The 20,912-nt window shown below is 46.2% G+C and overlaps 1 protein-coding gene across 1 annotated transcript; it reads right to left on the reverse strand.

The window, feature by feature from the left end:
• Positions 1-6,820: 6,820 nt before the first annotated feature.
• GFER (growth factor, augmenter of liver regeneration) lies at positions 6,821-11,504 on the reverse strand. Its single transcript, XM_032993693.2, has 3 exons — positions 11,285-11,504; positions 10,728-10,939; positions 6,821-9,871 (listed from the first exon to the last, which is right to left on the reverse strand). The coding sequence occupies exons 1-3, from the start codon at positions 11,489-11,491 to the stop codon at positions 9,709-9,711; spliced, it is 582 nt and encodes a 193-aa protein (XP_032849584.1). The 5' UTR covers positions 11,492-11,504; the 3' UTR covers positions 6,821-9,708.
• Between the last annotated feature and the right edge of the window lie 9,408 nt (positions 11,505-20,912).

Genomic DNA, 20,912 nt, shown 5'->3' on the forward strand with positions numbered 1-20,912 from the left:
CGTGCAAAACGCTGTAACAAAGCCAAGGATTCCCATGCCCTGTCTACAGCTCGCTTCAGCCTTTTGCAGCTTTGTTGGTCTGTTCTTCCTGACAGGTGGAATCGGGATTTAACTGTTAAAGCTTATGATAATCCCATTCAGTTTTTCTCAATTACAGGTGAGTCATCATCTCTCCAGATCTATTTCTGACTCTCAGCAGGGAAAGCAGAATTCAGTCTCTCATTCCTCAATGTCACCAGCTCAGTAGAAATCACATTTTACTATGCTAAAACGGAATGGCTACAAAGAGAATACCAGGTCGGTCCCTCCTGCTTTCTTCTGGCAGGATGTCTTACAGGGCTGGCCAGGGATTGCACCCCAGTGTCAAGAGCATTGCCAGCTCATCCCTGAATGGCAGGTTAAGAGCAAAGACCATATTAACTTGAAGGGATTACCACAGGTGAGATTTTCAAACAGCTTCAGCAGTTTAGAAGCAGCTGTTCCAGGGTCCTAAAAAATCATTTTTCATGCTTTCAGAATAAACCACCCTGTATCCACCAGCCCCAAGTTCCGCACTGCTCCCCGAGGGTGGCCCGTGCCAGGGAGGCTCCCTTGGGCTCAGCACACCCCGCGAGCGGGTGTCCCCGCAGCCACGGCCACGCCACACGTGGGGCTGTGCAACCCGAGCAGCTCGCGCACCTCAAAGGCTGTGGACAGACCCTCAGAAAACCAACGGCGTGCAGAAAGCTGGGCGGTAAGACGGACGGGCAGGAGAGCAGCATGCTCCCAGGGCTACTGCACAGGGAATCAGCTAGACCTCCAGGGTCTGCTCCTGGTTTGCTGATGACGTTGGGAAAGACACTTCAATCCTCCCCCTTTCCAAAATACCTTGCCCAGCTCATCTATCCCGACTGGGACAGGCATATTTCAGACAACGCAAAGCACAAGGGACCGAGATACTGCGTGAATCTTTTAGATGCTACTGTAGAACAAATCCTAACTGTTGCCAGACAGATACATGGTTTATTCGCTTCAGGGCTTGACTGTGATGCATCTGGCAAGATCCCCACTGAAATCCCTGCTTCTAAACTCGTCCTCTTTCTTCAAGGTTCATCTCTCCAACTTCTGCTGTGTGCAGTATGTTTATACAATCATTTTTCACGTCATGTTCTAGCTTTTTTTTCCCCCTGCTACAGTGCAGATAAAGCACAGCAGCTATCTCTAGCCTACATGCAAACTGTATTTTTGTTTCACTTCCTATTGCTGCAAATAAGCTCACAGATACACAGAGCCAGCCAATAACAGGGAAGGGTATTGCATCTTGAACATTTTCCCCATCAAATGGGGGAAAAGAACAGCATTTGGAAATGGCACTTTCCAGAGCATTTGCTCAGTTTGAACAAGTTCTGTCTGCATTTACCACTCCTGCTGGATTTTAGGGGCAGGGAACAAACAGAGCAGCATGGAGACAAGTGCCTGAGATCTGTCTTTGTTTTGATTTTATGTGAGTTTAATTAAGGGTAGTGGAAAACATGGGTTTTCCTCCTGCTTGTCATAGTCACACTGACTTCTTAATCTTTGTCTCCAACACAAAAAAGTGATCAGGTTTTTACCCAGGGGTAAGTACATGGACATGACAACCTTGAGGGGACAAGATGTGTGGCTTTCTCCTTCCTCAAAGCCTGTTAGAGTCAGCACTACCCACTCAGCCAAGGGCTGATTTCAACTAGCTCTACAGAGCTAAGAGCGGCGATGTTTTTCAAGGACATATGGCCGAACACAAACAATTTATGAAAGCTTACCAAGTTACCTGTTGTCAGCTGAATAACTGTAAGCGATGCTAGCATTGCTCTGTGAAGCAGAACGTATTTGCAGAAGTCTCCAAGTGGATAGCCGAGGCGAACAACCTGCGGCCCCAGCGCTGCGATCGGGACCTGGCCCATAGGGAGCCCAGTAATGGACAAGATGAGTCAATACAATTTCTTTAGCAGGACTGACTGTATTTCCTCTGTGACAAAGGGTAGCAGCAGGATGTTCCTGATCTGGCAGGCAAAACAATCAGCCACACTTTCTACTTAACATCTCCAAAATAAAATAGTGATGTGAAACTGCCCTGCTCTCAGAACACCTTTGACAATGTATTTATAGTGAAGCTGCTTGGCCCGAGCGATGCAAATAAGCAGCATGCAGGCTCTCTGCAGCGCGTGGCCCGCGGGAGCCAGCCAGGTTCACGGCCCACTGATGTGAGCTGCTCAGTGAGGTCTGACACCGTCTTTTGCACGGGCATGGGTGGTAAAACAGCTTGCCCTCCACAATCCCTGGGCAGCGCGCTTGAAGAAGTACTTTGATAGATGTTCATTTACTTGCTATTCTGAAATGCTTCGCTTGGCATTCATTAGAGTTTGCCCAATATTGCTTTCAGCCATTAGTCTCTAGAAAAACGAGACAGTTGATGGAAATATTGAGAGGTGCTTAGAAATTCATAGTGCCCAGTAGCAGAGAGAATGGACTTCCTGATTAGCAATACCTTAGCACACTATCACTAGAAAGCTCCTTAATGCCTTTCACCCTAAGAGATCCTAAAATATCTGGAAAATCATTTATTAGCTGGTTACTCATCCACTTTTGAAATGCAGCCATTTCTCAGGTGGTATTCAGCAGTTACTCTGCAAGTATAAACACAAGGTAAGTATGCTAGAAAAAAAATGCAGAAAACTTTACTACCTGAAATCTCACAGGGAAGATTTGGGTAACAGAACTCAATTGAGATAGTATTTGAACAGAAGAGTTAATATCTCAGTACTTGCATAAAAAACAAACTGAAAAAAAATGCTTTCCAGTTGTGCAATTGCAGGCTTGACGTCTCACCTAGTAAACTTATTCTTTGTTTCTTCTTAAAATATTTCATAGCATGAACAGATCAGGGTTTCTGGCAAACCAGTAATCTAATCTGATTCGGTCACTGGGCTGAACTCTGCTACATGAAGGTGCACAACACCTCGGGAGGAGCTAGACAAAAAGGAAATAAGATCCCTAGCTGTTTTCCAAACTGACCTCTTTAGGACCACAACAGCAAGTCACATCGTGTAGGGCCTGACCAACGAGTTGACTGTGGTGCTTGTCATCTGCTACCTGCCCCGTGTTGCAGCTAAGCAGGTATGGTAATGCGAGCTGAGCTGACAGCTACAAGGACACCGGGCAGCCTCCGAGCGGCTCCAGCCACGCTCTGACATGTAGAGCTTCCAAAATTCTCATTTGCACTACATCAAGCTTTGCTGCCAATGGAGCCCTCCCCCAACTCACTCCTGTTATTATCATTTCTGCTTGTGCTACACAAGAACACAGGATCCACAGCAAAAGGTCTGGGGGAAAACAAAAGGGCATGATGTTCGTGTAATGAATGTGGTATCTGTAGCGATATACCAAAAATAAGAAACGCTTCTTTTCTTAACTGAACGTAGCAAATACTAAACAGGTCCACAGATTCAAAAGAAAGATGTAACCTGATGTGAAGAAGATTGTGGAACAGATTGAGATGAGCGATTTTATTATAGTGAACAGTCTCAGGCCCAGAACTATGCAGTACAAGCACATTAAAATACGCTCCCTGAAAGAGATTTTAATCAACATAGGAAATACAGGCAAAGGCTGCTGAAACCACCATTTTTATCCCCATTTTGCAGAAGGAGAAGTGTGGCTACAAAAGATGAAGTGACTTACCTGGAGTCTAGCAAGAAGTTTATGACTAAGCAAGAACTGACTTTCGAGCTCTTGAGTCTCCAAGCCATGTGCTCTAGCCACAGAGGCCTTGTCTTATATACCTTGCATATATTTTACCCTATCTAAGAAGCATGACATGAGGCACAGTCACAGAATCCACTTTTTCACACTACTGGTAGCTTAGGCCAGGTGTCAAGGATGGAGGAAGCAGGGAAAGCCCAGGTTTGCCAAACCATACTCAGCATTTGAAAGGAAAGTCCCCATCCAGCACCAGGACCAGAGTTTAGACCTAAAGTTTGGTGTTCTGGGAAAAATGGAAGCTTTGAGGGACTGCATGAAATAGCTGCCTGGTGTCTGCTGTGGGAAAGATGTTAATTTAACTCAGCTGCTTTCTTTCTCACAGATCTGCTAGTTCAAAGCAAGACTCCCGTGAAACTGTGGGTTTTCTTCCTACCTCTTCCCATGCAGAAAGGCGGGGCTGCATCCCTGTATCTCAAAAGAAACAGCTTTGCTGAAGTCATGACTGTCCTGTGATCTTCCTTCTAAATCCTCTTTTCCTCCACAAAGCACCCAGAGCAGATGACAACCATGCCAAGTAAGTTTGATCCCTTCTCCAACTAAAAATTACGCCTGTTTCATGACCTCTGGTGTACCGTTCCCCTTGTCTATCATCTGGTCTGTGCATGAGCCTACGTGAGTCTGCACATCCACTAAAGAGACTGTGTGTGGCACAGCTGAGTTGTGCCAGGATGCACCAGCTCACCTTTGAGCAAGCTACACATCTCGCTCCCATTTGCTGTTGGCTCAGTCCACAGGAGGAACAAAGCAAGCCATGGGATCTAACCCATTTCATTTGTCCTTTCCAATCTGTTAACGAGCTGATAAAAAAGCCAGAATTCTTCCATATATTACCAGCTATGGGCTGATGATCAGGTAGGAAACATGCTAGAAATAGCATGCAGACAGTGTTTTATTATACTTCCAAGTGCAAAATTTTAGCTGCGGACAGAGTAGTAACACATTCCTCATTTAGGTAAGTATACAAGAGGTATTGCACACTAGTCTGAAAAGTAACTGGTCACCAACATCTCCTCCCAAAACCATAAGAAAGGAACTAGCATGAGGTAAAGCATTTGATGTCTGGAGCAGTTTGCTATTCCAGAGAAGCAGAAGACAAGAAAGTCAAGGAAATAAATGCTTTGTTGCCCTCTACTGTTGGCTGGATTAAGATGCACAGCAAATTTTCCCGTGGCTTCACCCCTCTGAAGCACATTGCAGTAACAAACAGAAGCCAAGAGGCACTAGAAGCCCACTGAGCGCAGACAGGATTGTCACCCACCAAGGGGAACAGAACAATTTCAAAGCTTGGCAAATGCTAGAGCTGTTTGTCAGACTTCTGGAAATGTTAAGAAACATTACAAAAATTAAGGACTGAGCAATAAGAGATACCCCAGCAACAGAAGAGATAAGGGTACTGAGTCCCATTTATCCTTAGTCGGTAGTAACCAACCTTTGTTCCAGAGTTTTGCAAGCTGTGGCAAATTTTCTGGCATGCAGTAGATGTGTGCTGTGTGCCAACTACCATCATCTCTCAGCTCCCTCGATTGTGAATTAATTGTGCATCAGTGCAGACACACCTGAACTAGCTGTGTCAGCCAGCCTGGAATCGGCATATGGTGTTGGTGTGCACTTCCCGGCAGGATTTGCCAATCCAGGTCAGTGCTTCAGCTGACCGCAACGCTGACCCCCGTCCCCTCAAACAGTTCTAACTGCTGATTTGCCTACATGCTATCAGCCATGGGTTTGCTTTATTTGCTTTATTATATTTTCTATTAGCCTACAAAATCAAGAGTTGACTTCACACAACCTTGTTGGCAGTTTCTACTGAAGTGCTTATTCCTGACTGCATGAAATACTGAACAGCTACTCTCCACCATTCAGACAAAAACCTGCAGGCATTCCAGGAATGGGAGGAAAAAAAAAAAAAAAAAAAAAAAAAAAAAAAAATCAGTGCTGATAGGAAGGGGCAAAAAGCCCAAACCAAAATCTAAACCCTACCCTCTCCCAGCCTGTAAAACTCCAACAGGAAGAACTATCCCACACTGCCTGTAACAGGCCGGAGCAAAAGACACATGCATGCAAAGCGACTCTTGGGAATCTTACTGTAACCAGCAGACTGTATACACACCCAACGCACTGCAAAGGAACAGCTAATCCCTGGAAAAATGTTAAAGGCATAGTGGTGCTTCCACCAACATCTGCACTTGTTACCTGCTTAATGCTGCCTCCCATTCATAAAACAGACAATTCCCTCCTGTCTCCCTGCTCTTTGCTTTCAGGGTGGGGAAGGAAAAAAAAAAAAGAATAAAAAACCCAAAAGTACAGCTACGAACGCAAACCAGCCTGTGAAAACAGTAAGCCCTTTGTGAAGCTGCAAGGTTAGCCAGGTGCCTATTACAGAGGAGCAGCTCTCGAGGAAAGTCCCACAAGCTCCTTAGGCAGCACCAACTCCTGACTGTGCTTTGCCTTGCAAGGGCTCCTTGTATTGACAAGAAGCAGCTTCTCCTTTCTGGCAAATACGATGGGATGTGCACAGTTGTGCAGTGAATATGCAGTTAACAAACACTGCCCTTCAGTAGATGACACCCTCTTCTGCCACCCTGCTCAAATTCAGCAAGATTTCAGCTACTCCCAGCTGTAACGCTACTCTTAATGCTGTTAGAAACGTACAAGAAAAAAAATCCCACTTGAACTCCATAAAAAAATCCCACTGGTCCCTACATAAAACCAAACTCTGATCTGATGGGCAAGGACTCACTGTACAAAATCACTGAATTTTTTTGTAGCTTCTTGGCCCATGAAGAACTGCGTCAATTCAACAGTGCAACAGAAAAGGACCAGTTGCAGCCCCACCTTGCCAGTTCAAAACACACAGAGAGAATTCACAAAACCTCAGCTGAAGAGTCAAGCTCAGACAGTAATATACTGGCATGCAGAAGCTTAGACACATCAGCACAATACAATGCCTCTTCCTAAGGTCTCATGCAGTAGGGGAGCCAGGAATGAACTCAGTTGCACTTTATTATTTTCACGTAAGTAGGAAATATAATTTGAATACAGATATTTTTAAAACTGGATTTAATCAAGTGCATTTAGAAGAGAATTCACAATTTTCTGTACACAGCTACAAGTATCTTCAATAGAAATTCTTTACATAAGATTAAAACTTGAAACGTGGTACAAATGAGCAGCAAAAAAAATCTCCCCCTCCCTGCACAGGCAGGTTCAGAGATGATGATATGCCAGAGAAACATCTAAGCCAAAGCTCTTCTGCCATAAACATGAGAGAACAGAGTACAAGCATGTATTTCACCAAATGGCCACTTAGCAAACAGTAACATCCTAGCAGCCACAGCTGGTGGCCTCAGTAGGAAGCATTTGCTGAAGATGCTGGCTTCTGCTTTAAGGCTCTTCCCCTACCCCTGTCCCACTGCCAGGACAGCAGCACAGCACATGCTGGAAGATGGGGTTTTTCCTTCTGCACACCTCTATGACCTCCTTGAACAATACAAGGTGAGAAAAATTTTGTGTTGCCACTGCTGCTCCCCCCAATTTTGAGCAGGATACACATTTCTTTTCCTCTCTGCACTCTTAACACGTGGACAGACACTGCAGTACAGTGGAAGGTTACCATGCACCTGCCTAGTAAGCGCAACTCCCTGACCTGGCCCATTTTCAGTATTAAGGTGAAAAGGGATGAGACAGGTGTTCTACCAACCCACTCATTTACAATGAAGCAAATTAGGAAGAAATCTCATCATCTGCTCCGTGGGCGATGAAACTGTCAGAGAGAACAGTCGAGGGCAGATTGGAAAGGAAGAACAGTAAATTCATCCTCTAGCACAACCAAGTCCAGAAGAAAAGGCCGGTCCACGCCCCCAGCTGCTAAAGCTATCCTGACAGAGCAGCGTAATTCAGGTCATGCCCAACAAAAGGGGAGGCCTACAGTCTTTTTGTTGGTCCTCTCCCCACTAGCGGACAGCAGTGTGCTTCATTTTGGGGACTGAGTTTATTACCAAAAAGACAAAAACCAAGGTCTAGAATTTATTTATTCTAAGAACCTCGACGTGCTAATAGGGAAATTTTCTGAGCACTGTTAATAACAGGAATGATACCTTCAAGTTGTAAATCAGACTGCATACTTCATGAAGTACCTTATCATCAGTTTTGTTAGGTTTGTGTTTAGGGACACAAATAAAAAACTTCAAGAATAACCAGTCCATAAAATTTGTTTCATACCAATTTAACAGGTCCAATTTGAAAGAACTTGAATACACCTTAAAACACTAAAATGTATTTCCAAAGTTCTTATTGCTTTTCTAAACACCAAGGAGCCCCATGCATACAAGCTCGAAGATCAAAGTTCTTAGATATGAGCTGTCATCACTCTCATACTATTGTAAACGTACCATTAACATTTCCAAGTAACACTCTATCAGCAAGAGTAAATTTACAAATGTACTGTAGTACATGAAATAAGGAAGCTCACTAAAACACGCGAGAAAACTTCAGCAGGAAGTACAGAAGCAAAAAGCCCACTATTGTCATGGTTTGGGCAGACTCCTGCAAACTTTCCACAGCCAGAAATGCAATAAGGACATGGTATCGCTATCTACCTTAAGAACTTTAAATTCATTTTTTTTTTGTAAGCTGTCTCTTTTTATAGAGAGAACATGCATTGTGGTGTAAATCACTTATGCTGCTATTTCACTTGAAACTGAAATTCATACTGATGTATCAATACACTGATGCAGTATAGCTGACCTAGGAAAAATACACATAGCATGGATTCTGACCTGTTCCTACAGAGGGAATCTACCCTAGGGACTCTTCTGAGTCCCCTGTGCAATAAATACTACATAAAGCTGACATCACAGTCTTAAGCAGGACTCAGAATATTGTAGGGGGCTTGTAAAGTCGTTTTGTTCTAGAGAAATTTTTAGCTAGGGGATAAAACCAGAATATCAACTCAGTCAGCAAGTACCAATCAAGAATTTCAAAACACAAGTGACATCTCAGAAATACTGTATGCTAAACAAAGCTAAATATGCTTCATTACAGATATCAGTCTCAAACTATTTTCGCAACATAGACAAAACTTCACAGTAGATATTAAGAGGTTATCTGCTTTAAGAATAAGTAGGTTCAGGAGAACTTATCATCATACTGCTTCTGGATCCGAAGGAAATTAGCAGTCAATTTAAAACATTTGAATTTCACCCAGTTCATACTTCATTCCACGCATCAGATGAGGGGGTTTTATGCCCTGCTTTAGTTCTCTTTTCTACAATGTTCTCTTATATGATAAATTGAAACACAAAAATGAAATGGGAAATCTGGGCTCAGTGATTTTAGTATTTCAATTAAATGTACCTGCCTTCAGACTTTTTATCAAAGGAACTGGAAGCAAATTTAACAAGCAGCACTGGAGATCTCAGAGAGATCCACGGGTACAGACTTGGCACAGAACACAGCATGAGCTTTCTCGATCAGAACAATAGAAATTAAAATCATAATTAATCAGATGCATCTTCTAAAACATCAGGATAATGCCTGCAGATAAACATAAAATGCTACAGGGCAGCCCCCTACAACTGTGTTCAGGGAAGATGAATTCTAGTCACAGATATAAGCAAATGCCCCTAAAATAAGGAAATGTCGTAATGAAAAAGTCTCTACAAGTTTGTGACAATTTCACAGGTTTCTGGTGATTCCTGTGTCAAATGTAAGGCCTCAATCCCTCAGATAATACATTTATGTAATCATTTATCAAAATATGATTAGTCTAAGATTTTCAAATTCACTTTTAGAATTGGTTTACCTTTATTTCCACAAGCCATATCAATCACACACACAAGCACGCAAACACACAGCTGCTGACTGGCACATCTCCCTGTAGTGACTCGACACCAGATTGGTCTCTCAGATCTCCAAAGCAGTCTCTACAGATTAATCACAACTACCATCTTTCCAACCATCTCGCCAGCGCTCATCCACACGAGAGCAGTCAAATTCAGATTTCCCCAGTTTCCTGTTCACTTCATTATGAAGAAGACACAACCACTGGGAGAAGTTATTTCTGTTGCTAGTATCAGGCTGATTTGCACGTAATCTGCAAACAGGGAAGAGGAAACAAATGTTACTTCTTTACAGTCACCAACTTCAATACCCAAAGCATGTAGCACACAGACAGCCGGAGTCGCCTTTTGTGCTACTGCAAGATGAGTCCCAAAGAGAACCCAGGACAGAGCACACAGAGATCTGTAACCATCAGAGATCAAACCTCCACTATAAAATACTGATGGGCTGCGATTGGCTTGCCTTCATTCACTGCCTAGTCTTATCAGCTAGAAAAGACGGAGGAGTCAAAACAACTTATCTATGATAAAAAGCAAGAAGTACTTGAGCTCATCAGAACACGGCATTAAAAAAAGCATAAGTTGTTTGGCCATGTAACGCCTGCTAAGTTGATAATTAGGTTTCAAATTTTTTTGTGTATGTTCATCATCCAGAAAAGAGGAGCTGAAACTTTTGAGAAACAAGCTGACAGAAAGAGAAGTAGAAAACTTTATAAAACGTCATAGGCTATTTCAGTATTTGCCTCCACTGCTGATGTTGACAATAAAGGGGATTTTCTGAGGCATAACACTTGTCTCCTGAAAACCACGTTATTTCGGGTCCCAGCCTAATTCCACACCTGAGAGCAAGTCCAGTTTGAGCCAGAAAATCCCAAAATTGCCCCAGGGAGGCCTTGGAGGCAGCACACAACCTAACAGCATGAGAAAATGTATTTGTTTTTTGACTAAGCGTATCTCTGATTTATGCAATAATGGAAGAAACCAGTTCAGGTGGCTACAAACCCCAAATGCAGGAAGAGCTGCCGATATGCAAATAGCTGCTGCAGCCCAGCATTTCAGGCTAGCCCCTTCCGCAGCTGACACCAAAACAAAGCCGATGAAGCAACTCACCTTTCCCTCAGATCCTCAGCGCAGTGCTCACAGGGGTAAAACTTGGAGAAGAGGTTGATGAACTCCCTCATCTCCTTCTGCTGGGCACCGGTGGGGCGGTCGGGGTAGTATGCCGCCATGGTGTGCAGGAACGCCCAGGTGTTACGGCCCAGCTGCTCGCTGTCAAGAGGACAGTCCGGAGGCGGCTCTTTCTCCTCCGTAACGGTCAGGTCCTGAAGCAGGAGAGAGAGGGTTGTGAGGGGACCCCGGCACTTGGTGGGAAAACAGCCCTTTGTCGCTTTAGGTGGATGAGATGGGGAGGGAACAGGCCCTTCACACCCTCAGCAGGGGACAACGGCTGAACCCTCCTCCACAGCCGGTGGGGAGAAGATGGAGGCCCCCTTCACACCCCCGCAGAGGGAAAACCCTGGCCCTGGCCCCTTCACGCCCTGAGGAGGCGGACACACAGCCCCATCACACATAGCGGGCAGGACGGAGATGCATTTTACAGATCTGCAGGGGCCGGGGTGACAGGGGAAGCTCCCGCCGCCCCTCCCTCAGGAAAGCCGCCGCCTCACCCCGCCGCCCGGGGCCGCCTGCTTCCTCTGCTCGCGGAGCCAGCTCTTAAAATCCGTGCAGGCTCGGCACGGCTTCTTGGATGTCTCCTCCGCCCCGGAGTCCGCGGCGCCGTGCGGGACGGCGAAAGGGAAAGCGAAGGGACCACTCTCAGCGCCCGGGAACGGCGTCGCGCAGCGACCCGGCCGGCCCTCGCTGGGCGCCGCCATCTTGGCGCCGCGATGCACCACGGGCCAGGGCGGTCGCCGCGGGAGGCCGCCATTTGAACCGGGTCCGGTTTCCCTCAGGCGGGAGCAGGAGGAGCCGTGGGTCGTGGGTCGTGGGCCGTGGGTCGTGGGTCGTGGGCCGTGGGCCGTGGCCGGGGTCTGACTCGGAGAGAGCCTCGCTGTAGCCCCGTCTGGGCGCTGGCTCGAGGGACGGGGATTTTCCCGAGTCTGGGTGAGGAGGCTCAGCCCGGGCATTGGCCGTTAAACACCACACACAGAAGTGCAACGTTTCTGATTTTTTTTTGCCAATACGGCAGCAGGCTGTGGGTCGGAAGCTTGTGTTTGAGAAAAGGGCAGGTTTTCCTTCACACAGCATAATGACATGAGCCTCATGCTTGTCCACTTCGCATCTGTACATATATATATATATATATATATATATAGACAGTGTGTGATAGAGTTCGTGGTACTGAGCCGCTCTCGTGCCAATGGTGGCAAAGAGCACCTCAGCATTATCGTTGGCGCAGTGGTAACAATCAACAGCGTGATTTAAAGAACAAACAAATGAATACCTCAATTCCACTCCACGCACCTGTAGCACAACACGCCCGTATCAAATTTTACATGTTTTAACGCCTGTCATGTGCTTGTAAAATTATATTGAGGAAGGAATTACTTAACGCTTTCCGAGAGTGTTTGCACGTGTTACACAAGAGCAGGTATGTCAAAGAATTGAGCACTTGCCTGTGCCTGGGCTGTTTGGGGGGCGAGGGAGAGCCTGGGCTTTGCCCCAGCAATTTGGTCTCGAGAGGACATCGAGCAGCTTCCCTGTTACTCCTGGGGAGCCCCAGGTTTGCGAGCACATGAGGGTGATGCCCCACCTCCCGGGCGATGGTCCGGCATGGCATCAGCTTCAGAGCTGGGTCTCTCCCTTCTTGGAAAGGTTAATTAGCTGTGGCTTGGCACTGCTAAAAGCGCAGATCAAGCTTTTGGCCGATTCATCCCGTAGTCCGAGGGGGTGTGACTGCCTGGAGTGTGCCCTGCAGCCAGCCTCCAAGACACAGCCGCCTTGGGAAGGGCCTGGGGGTCAGAGGATAAAAAGTTGGAGGGCAGCAGAGACTTGCTCTTTTCCTTCTTTTTGGCTTGATGCTGTCATGCCGTTAGAGGTTTGGAGGCCATAGGATAAATCTCCCACTGTGGACAATGCACTCTAGAATGTGAATTTTGTATCTGCTTTACGTCCTGCAAGTCAAGTGAAAAATATGATTATTTTGTTTAATGCAAACAAGTGTATGGCCGGGATGGAGGTGGAACAAAATATCATCTTAAGAAATGTTGTATTGGCTGGCTGGGATAGGTTTCTGCCTCCCCTCCCTCTTCTTCTTCCTCTCCAGGCAGCATCAGCCCTTTCCAATGTCCCTTCAGGGAGTCGTGGCCTGGGACCTTAGCAGCTCCTGCCCATACAAATATGTGCACTTCTCCACATCCTATTCTTTCCAGGCTGTTTTGTAGCCTATTTGAAATGCATGTTGAGTCTTTTGCCTGATGTTAGGTGCTGATGTGCCACCAATTCTGCAAAGACACAATTTGTATGAAAGTTGCTGGAAAAATACCGCTCATTTTCAGCTCTTATTCTCTGATGTGTTTAACACAGCATGGTGTAAAATGTTTAGTAGGTAATGCATCATTTTAGAGAAATGCTTCAAAGACTTGCCTTCAAAAAGATTTCAAAACTTAGTATGCTTCACATGGAAATGGCTGATCTGTTTCCTGGTCTGCATAGTGCTGGGCTGATGATCTGGATCTCCATCTTTGGACCTCCTATTTACCAGTGCTCCTTTTTTTTTTTTTTTTTTTTTTTTTTTAATTTGCAATTTAACAGGAAAACATATTTGCTGATACTCAGAAGGGAGGGAGAAGAGACATGAGTAACTGATAGGAACTGCTGGAATGGCTTTGTTTAAAATTATAGACAACTATGTATCTAAATTTCACATACAAAGGAAGGATCAACTAGGGGAAAAGACATTCTTTATATTTGTTTTCCTTACCCACTAATAAATATTTAAATGATGTTGATGATCTCATTCCTTTTTTTTTAATTCAGGAAAAAGAGGTATGCTGGTATCTGGAAGAGAGACCTGGGGAATTTCCTACAGTGCTTTATTGCTTAGCCTTCAAGAAATTAAATATTTGCAGGGATGTTTCTAAGTCAAAGCAGTCTCCTTGTTTAGCTGTTAACAGTCTGTTTGCTTCCTCGTCAGTGATTTCATTTATTGAGTTAGTTAAAATGTAAGCATGTTTTATTTTTATTGAACAGGAAAAAGTTCATAACCCGGAAAGAAGCTGTTGCTTAGAGGGATTTGTGGTCAATATTGCTCCCCCTGTCCCTTTTCTGGTCGGCTGTAAGAGCAGAGTTGGCTCATTAGGAAAAGTTGCTCTCAATTTTCTCTACTTGCCCTCACGACCAGCATCATCTTGTTTCAAAGCAGACGAGGGAAAAAAATGGAGAGATGCTCGGATTCAAACCAGAGCAAGGAAATTCACTTTACTGTCTCTAATTAAATCCAAACACAGAGCCGCATTAATTCCGTCTGAAGGAAGGAACATGGCATAGAGCAGAGGAGGGACGCGGCAGCCTCCTGCTCTCCCTGGGACCACCCTCTGTTATGTCCCAGCAGGAGCCTGGAGGATGCTCCGCGGAGGGTCCCGATGGGTGCCGGCGTCCAGCCGCCTGTCCCTCGCCGGGACTGTGTGACACTGGAGCATCCCTGCGTGTCCCTGCACTGCCGCTGGCCCGAGGGTGCTCGGAGCGGGCAGAGAAGCTGCAGCGTGGGTGGGAGACGCGCGAGCTCGGTGGGGATGGGGCTCTGGGGCTGCAGGAGGCCACGGGGAGCCCCAACAGCCGCCTAATCCTGACTAGATTAGGGTAATGTTCAGGCCAGCAATGACGGTAATTACCAGGAAGCATTAGTAAAACCTGCGCTGGAGAAAATGAAAAGGATGTGTTTGCCTTTCTCAGAGGAAGACTGCTGTTTGATGTTCTGCTCTTATCTTTGCCACTTGCAAAACAAGAGCTTGGGAACTGGCAGTTGACAGTTGGGTGCGCGGGGAAGGCAGAAGAAACGACCCAGCAACGGGAGATGACCTGTATTTGAGGCCAGATACTCATCCCTCTGCTCACTCTAGTGCGAGGGCGGCAGCTGGGGCCAGACCCCCCTCTCTGGGACAGGACCCCCCCCCAGGGCTGGACATGGTCCTGGTCCCCTGAGCCCCGCTGCATCGCGGCCAGAAAGTCGAATCAGGATGGGCAAAATGCACGGCACGGGTATACCCACAGTGGGCTTCGAGAGAGGACAAAGGCCTGAGCTTAAAGGCAGCTCCTGAGCCAAGGAGGGTGACCCCAAGGAGGGGAGACGGAGACCCCAAGGAGGCTTCACACAACTATATTCCCAGCAGTTTGACCCCAGGTTACAGCAGGATATTTAGGTACAGATGTGATTATGTCTATGGAAAGGCTGCTCATTTTCGAAGATAACTGGCTTAACTAGCATAGAGAGGCCAAAAGGCTTGCTACTATCTGCACAGCCCACTTTCTAGGATGCAACAAGGTTGGATGGAAATGTAAAAGCCTGCAGGGCCAGTGAGCCCGGACTGCCTGCTGGCATGCATTTCTCTCCATTTCTGCAAGAAAAAGCTAGATTTTGACCAGAGAACAAGCAATAATAGCCTCAAAGCCTTCCTCTTTATTTGGCAACCTAAACAGCACTGCCTGTTCATTAATTTATTTAAAGTTCTTTAGAAAAATTTACCCTATACCTCTCAGGATTCTTACTGTGGTTTTTGTGATGGTTTTGTAGGTAGTTCCAGTTGCATGGAACTGTTGCTCTCTCCAGGGGAATACACCAACAGGAAACTGCCTTCTATTTACATGGAAGGAGGTGAGCCTGAAGTCCAACCAGTTACAAAGCCAGCGTCAGAAATTAGTCATGCAGTTGTTTGTGAAATTACAGTCAACTAAGAAATAGCAGCAGGAAAAAAAAAAAAAAATGTTTATTTCCAGGTAAGTGAATCATATTGAACAGTTTTGCTTGTTCTCAAGAAATGCATCACCTGCAAAATTTCCTGAGGCATGAATTTATCTCCCAATTATCAGGAAGGAGCCTGCTGCCATACTGACACACTCCACTGCCAGTGAATGGGTGAGACACTGATTTCAGTCCAGATCCATCCAGAACTATTAAAATCTGCTCAAAACAGTCCGAGGTGTAAGACGTCACACCGAGTGTATCAAGCCTCTGCCTTGCTCAAATTAGGGGTCTATACCCAGCAATTGCAGTACTTTCTTTTAAAGTTTGTGCTGTTTTTCCATTACATGTGGGTCCTCTTGCTGATTAAAACGAGAATTCAGAAGTAGTGGTGTATATATTTGCAATGGCAGGGATAGGGAGAAAAATAGTATTTTCTGCAAGTTGGTACAGCCAGATCTCTGACGCTTGTGTCACGCTCCAGGCTGTCTCCTGCATCCCAGCCTCTCTCCGAGCATCCATGGATTCTGTTAATGCACTCTGAGCACTAACACGGCAAAATTGGGGTGTTTCCTTCTGTGCTCTTGAAAAATAAAGCAAAAAATCTTCAATGAGCGGTCCCCGTTCCTCTTGGCTGTGTGAAAGGAGTCTGGTTCGACTGCCCTCTGCAAGCACCAGGAGAGTTCAGGGTGGGCTCCGGTGTGGACGGGGTCTTCTGCTGCTGCAGTGGAACCAACTGCACGACGGGAGGGAGCACCCTTTGTTTTAGTAAGAAGGTGCTATTTGAAGTTCATTAAAAATGTTATAGCAAGATGTTTCCCATGTGGATTTTGAGGGTCTTTCCTTATCAGAGACTCCCATTTTTGTCTCCTGAAAATTAATGACCCAGCTGTTATGAAAGCTGTGCTTTTAAAATCATTTGTTCGGTACAGGACAGGTTCACCTGGTCGTTTCAGTCTTTTTCCTCATCCTTATGCAGCTCTCCCTGATTTTGGGGTGATTCCTTTTTCTAGAAGTAGGCCAAAGCATGTGAACAGTAGTATGTCTCAATCAGTGATGGAGGAAGAGATTTTTCTCAGATAACAATTGCTATGAGAACGTGTCGAATCGTTAAGAATTAAACATTAATGAAACAACAGTTCTCCTTCCACATTACTCTTCTCCCCATCAGGCTTTTGAGTGACAATTAAATATTGTTTTCCCTGTTTTCTGAAGGGGGCTAGGAACACAATGGTCTTGGTTTGCTCTGAAGTAAAGGTAAACTTTTAACTTGAGCTACCAGCACTGGTGGAAACTCCAGGAGAGATAAGGCACTTTGCATGTTCTGCTTATCGGTGGCAGTGAGGAATGAGGAAAGGGTAAGAATAGGATGAGCATTTCTCAGACTAATCTGGGAGGAATGGAACGGTCTCGTCTTTGATCACACTTTAACATATTTAGCATGAAGTAAGAATAGATTTTGCCCAAGTGAAAACAGTATTTCTCCACATTCACCGGCGCTTGCTTCCGCACGGGTTGTGTTGCAGGGATTTTCCCCTGATGGATTTTGGAGCGTGCAGGACAGGCTGTGCACTGCAGAGGCACAACCTCCTCGGGGCTCGAAACCCCTTGGGAACTCAACCCTGCCGTCCATCTCCCTTCACATCCCATAGCTGGGTCCCAGCACATTCACACACTGCGTTGGCCTTGTACCATGCAACACACTCATTAAACACCTTTTTTTAGGTGTGGTTTTTTTTTTTTTTTTTCGTAGGAAATGATGCAGGAAACTTTCTCTTGCAGGCTTAAGTTACGTTCTCATCCTTCCTGCAAGTTTTCTTCTTGAATCATGCTTTTGTCCTTTGCATAACCTTAGAAAAAAAATGCTACTTTTACAAAGGAACTATGAAACTACTGCAACAAGTGCTCGATAAACAGGGGCCCATCCAATGAGCAAACCTCCTGTGAAAGGCAGCTTTCTCTCTGGGCTGGGTGGCTGGATCCCAAGGGCATTTCAAGAAAAATTTGTTCTGCTGCTTTCACCCCTCTCAGCTGGCCCGTGTGAAGTTTGGGGGAGTTTTAATGCGATGCTGTGATTTTATACCAACCATCTGGCTGAGGCCATGCTGTCAGTGACCAGAGGGGATGGAACCCCTGTGTCCTGAGCCCTGGTCTCCTGTGTGGGGGCAATAACCAGGGATGCCCCAGGCACGAGTCCATTGCAGGAGGTTGCAGATTAACAGGTGTGGGACTCAGGCTGAAGTGGGAGGGTGGCAGAGGAAGGCAGAGACAGGCATGGAGCAGAAAGAGAAGCTCACGAAGCCACGACGATTGTGTGCAGTTTCCTTGTGAAAAGGCAGATCAAGGCCTTGCAGAAAATGAGCACTCTTTTTTCCCAGCGCCGCTGTAGGGGGCCTTGCTGGCTGGACTGTTTCTAGGACAGCTCAGGTAGTAGCACGGAAAAATTACCTTTTCTTCCTTCCAGCAAATGTTGCCATATCAGTCTGAGCTGGTGGAGAACAGAGTAACGCATTCAACCTTAATGGATCTTCTGTCTCTGTAGCAGGAGGAAACTGTTACAGGCTGCAGCAATTCACTGTGATCCAAAGGGAAACTCAGCTTGCAGGTATGGCAGAATCCACTCTTGGTGCTGTGCAGACACTGCAAGTTCATCCCTGGGAAAGGAGGGTCCTGCGCGCAGCCCCGGTGCAGATACCTGCCGTCCAGCTCCCGCTGCTGTACAGGCAGTGCCAGTTAGCACAGATCTTCACAGGCGAGCCCCAACTCTTTATCAGGAATTAAATCTGCCTGTGAGGAGTTCGTGAACCCCCTGCACTGAAAATGGACATGCAGCTTCTGAACCACTTTGGGGGGCAGAGGAGTGCTGCGCTGCTGTGCGTGCTCAAAGTATTTCTGAATCGGATCCTACTGGCCACTGAAAAATGCTTTAGTGCCTGCAGCAGCTGCTGAAATTAAGAGGAAATTAAATACCTTCTTCTGGATTAGGTATTGCAAAATCTCTCATTCCGGCCTGTGTGGAAGTTGAACTGCTTCCTTTGTTTCTGAGGTGAAGGATATTTTTGTCAACTGCAGTGTCTGATTTTTATTATTATATTTTTTTTTTTTAATAAGGGCCTGTTTATTTATTGGAAGTCTAAACCCTCTTTGTACTCTTAAAATCAGCTTTTAGCAGCTGGGCTTTTCATTAAAGGTGCTGATAGGTCATATGTTATCACAGGTGACCTTCAAGAACAGTAAAGGGCACGTTTTGATCCTGAAGGTGATGGTTGGAAAAGATGAAGCTCTCCTACCGGCGTCGTTCCAGGCGAGGGCCTCCCTTGGCTGTGCCTGCAGCTCCTTTCCATATCTCTCTCTTGCAGCCGTAGTATCTCAAGGGTGGTTTGAGGACTTATTTTCTCTTTGCCTTTTCCTGGTGAGTTTGCAAGAGGTCAGTGAGTCTAACCTCCAGCAGTTCCTCCTGTTCTGGGCATAGAAAGAGAAAAGCCTGATTTAAAGTCCACACGTCTGCAGCTGTGAGATGTACAGGTCACTAACCAGTCCAGGCATGACTTCTGTACGTGGTGAAGGATGTTTGTAATATGGTTCCTCCTCTTTTTCACGTGTGTGCATTCATGACAAGGGCATTGCTTGCTAGCTGTGGAAAATGGCTGTGGTGGGGCTGGGGGAGAGCTGCCCTTGGCTACCCCGGAGCATCCGCGTGCTCAGACTTTACTTCTGGCTCCCGTCGGACGCAGTGAAAGATTGGTCCAGGCACTTGTCCCACTTGCTCTACTCTGGTTAAACACACCGGATTAAATTATTCCTAATCCACACTGGAATGAAAAGAAAACCAGACCCTCAGTGTTTATTTGTCATGGAGATTTTACACTCAGTGGAGAGAAGCCTATCTTGGAATGGAAATAGCGGAGGGGGCAGCCCGAGTGGGCAGGGGGACTCCCTGAAGCCACTGGATGACCTACCCCATCCCTCAGACCGTGGGCTCTTTGGGGCAGGGACTCTGGTGTGCCTCCCTGTGACTATACCTCAGTCACCTTCTGTGACACAAGCAGTATTTTGTATACCCAGAGTGGCTGTTTGGTGGTGGAGGTGATGGTCCTCGAGTCCTCCAGAGCTCCACCTCTGCCAGACATGCTTGAAGCAGTTACTATGGAGGGAAACTTGTGTTTCCTCAGTCTTGTCAAAGCTGGGCAGTCCGCTCCTATATATTACTTGTTCATTTATGATCTCTTTTGTACCTTGTAAAACGACTAAAGAAAAAAGTAAGCGCTGTTCTCAAAAACTATGTAAATACTGATGATGAAATAGCAGCGCCCAGCAATGCTTTCTGAGTTTTACTTTTTCCAGGCAGGCCACTCCTACCCTTCAGTTAATAATTACACGTAAGGAGGTACCAATTTATGGCAGGATGACATGGAAGTAGTAGAAGACGCGAAGTAAACTCGACAATGTCAGGAAAACGGTGGTTTTGGTTTTTTGGGTTTTTTTTGGTTTTTTTTTTTTTGTAAGTGTGCTGAAATGTATCCAGCAAAGAAGTGGAATATCGGCCTCTTCAGTCAGTGGCCCATCCTCCCTGGCAGGAACGGCCCCGGCCCATCAGGGTTTGGTGAAGGTGGTGCAGTAACGCTGCTGAGGAGCTTGTGCCGATCCAGAGGCAACCTGGCACGGCCCTCCCTTCGGTTTCGCAGATAACGTCACTTTGGACTAATATGATGTGACTCATTAAATCAATCTCTTGAGCGGACAGTTTCTTGACATCAAACTTGACAACAACAGGGCAACGATACCGCTGTAACAACTGCAGAGCCTGGAACCGAGCTCTCCGGGTTGGCATCACAAGTGTTGTTATCCCTGGGTAGCGCCTGGCCGTTCTCCCCACCGTGACCTTTGCTTCTGCAACACGCTTTCTCAGTAACTGAGGTTTAAGTAGTTTTGCTCATCCTTTGATTTATCCGAGGTCCCTGTCCCCAGCCAAGACTTGGCTCTCCAAACTGCATGGCTGGCCCTTCAACCTCTGGTGACTTCCAAACCTCCGTGTCATTTCACCTTCCTGTTGTAACATTTGATTATATGTTTCCACGTCCCCCGTCCGCCTGAATTCCCTGAAAATGGTGAAATGTGGCAAAGCTTTTGGGACGAGCAATTACCAAAACCAAGGCTGTTTCCTGCTCTTGTTTTCACCGACACCCGCAGCACCGGCCGCTGTGGAACGACGGGCTGTCTGAACCTCCCCTGGCCGTCTCCTCTGCGTACAGAGATCGCAGCTCCTCAAAGATCTTAATTGTCTTTGACATTTCCCATTCAGGGTAAATGTGTGTAAACCTTCACGCTCTTGGAAATACTTTGTGTTTGGTGTTTGCTCTGGGACAGGAATTCAGTCAAATGTGCTTTATCGAGAA

This window comes from Tyto alba, unplaced genomic scaffold (genome assembly GCF_018691265.1).
Source record: "Tyto alba isolate M040663 unplaced genomic scaffold, T.alba_DEE_v4.0 Super-Scaffold_28, whole genome shotgun sequence".
Lineage (NCBI taxonomy): Eukaryota > Metazoa > Chordata > Aves > Strigiformes > Tytonidae > Tyto > Tyto alba.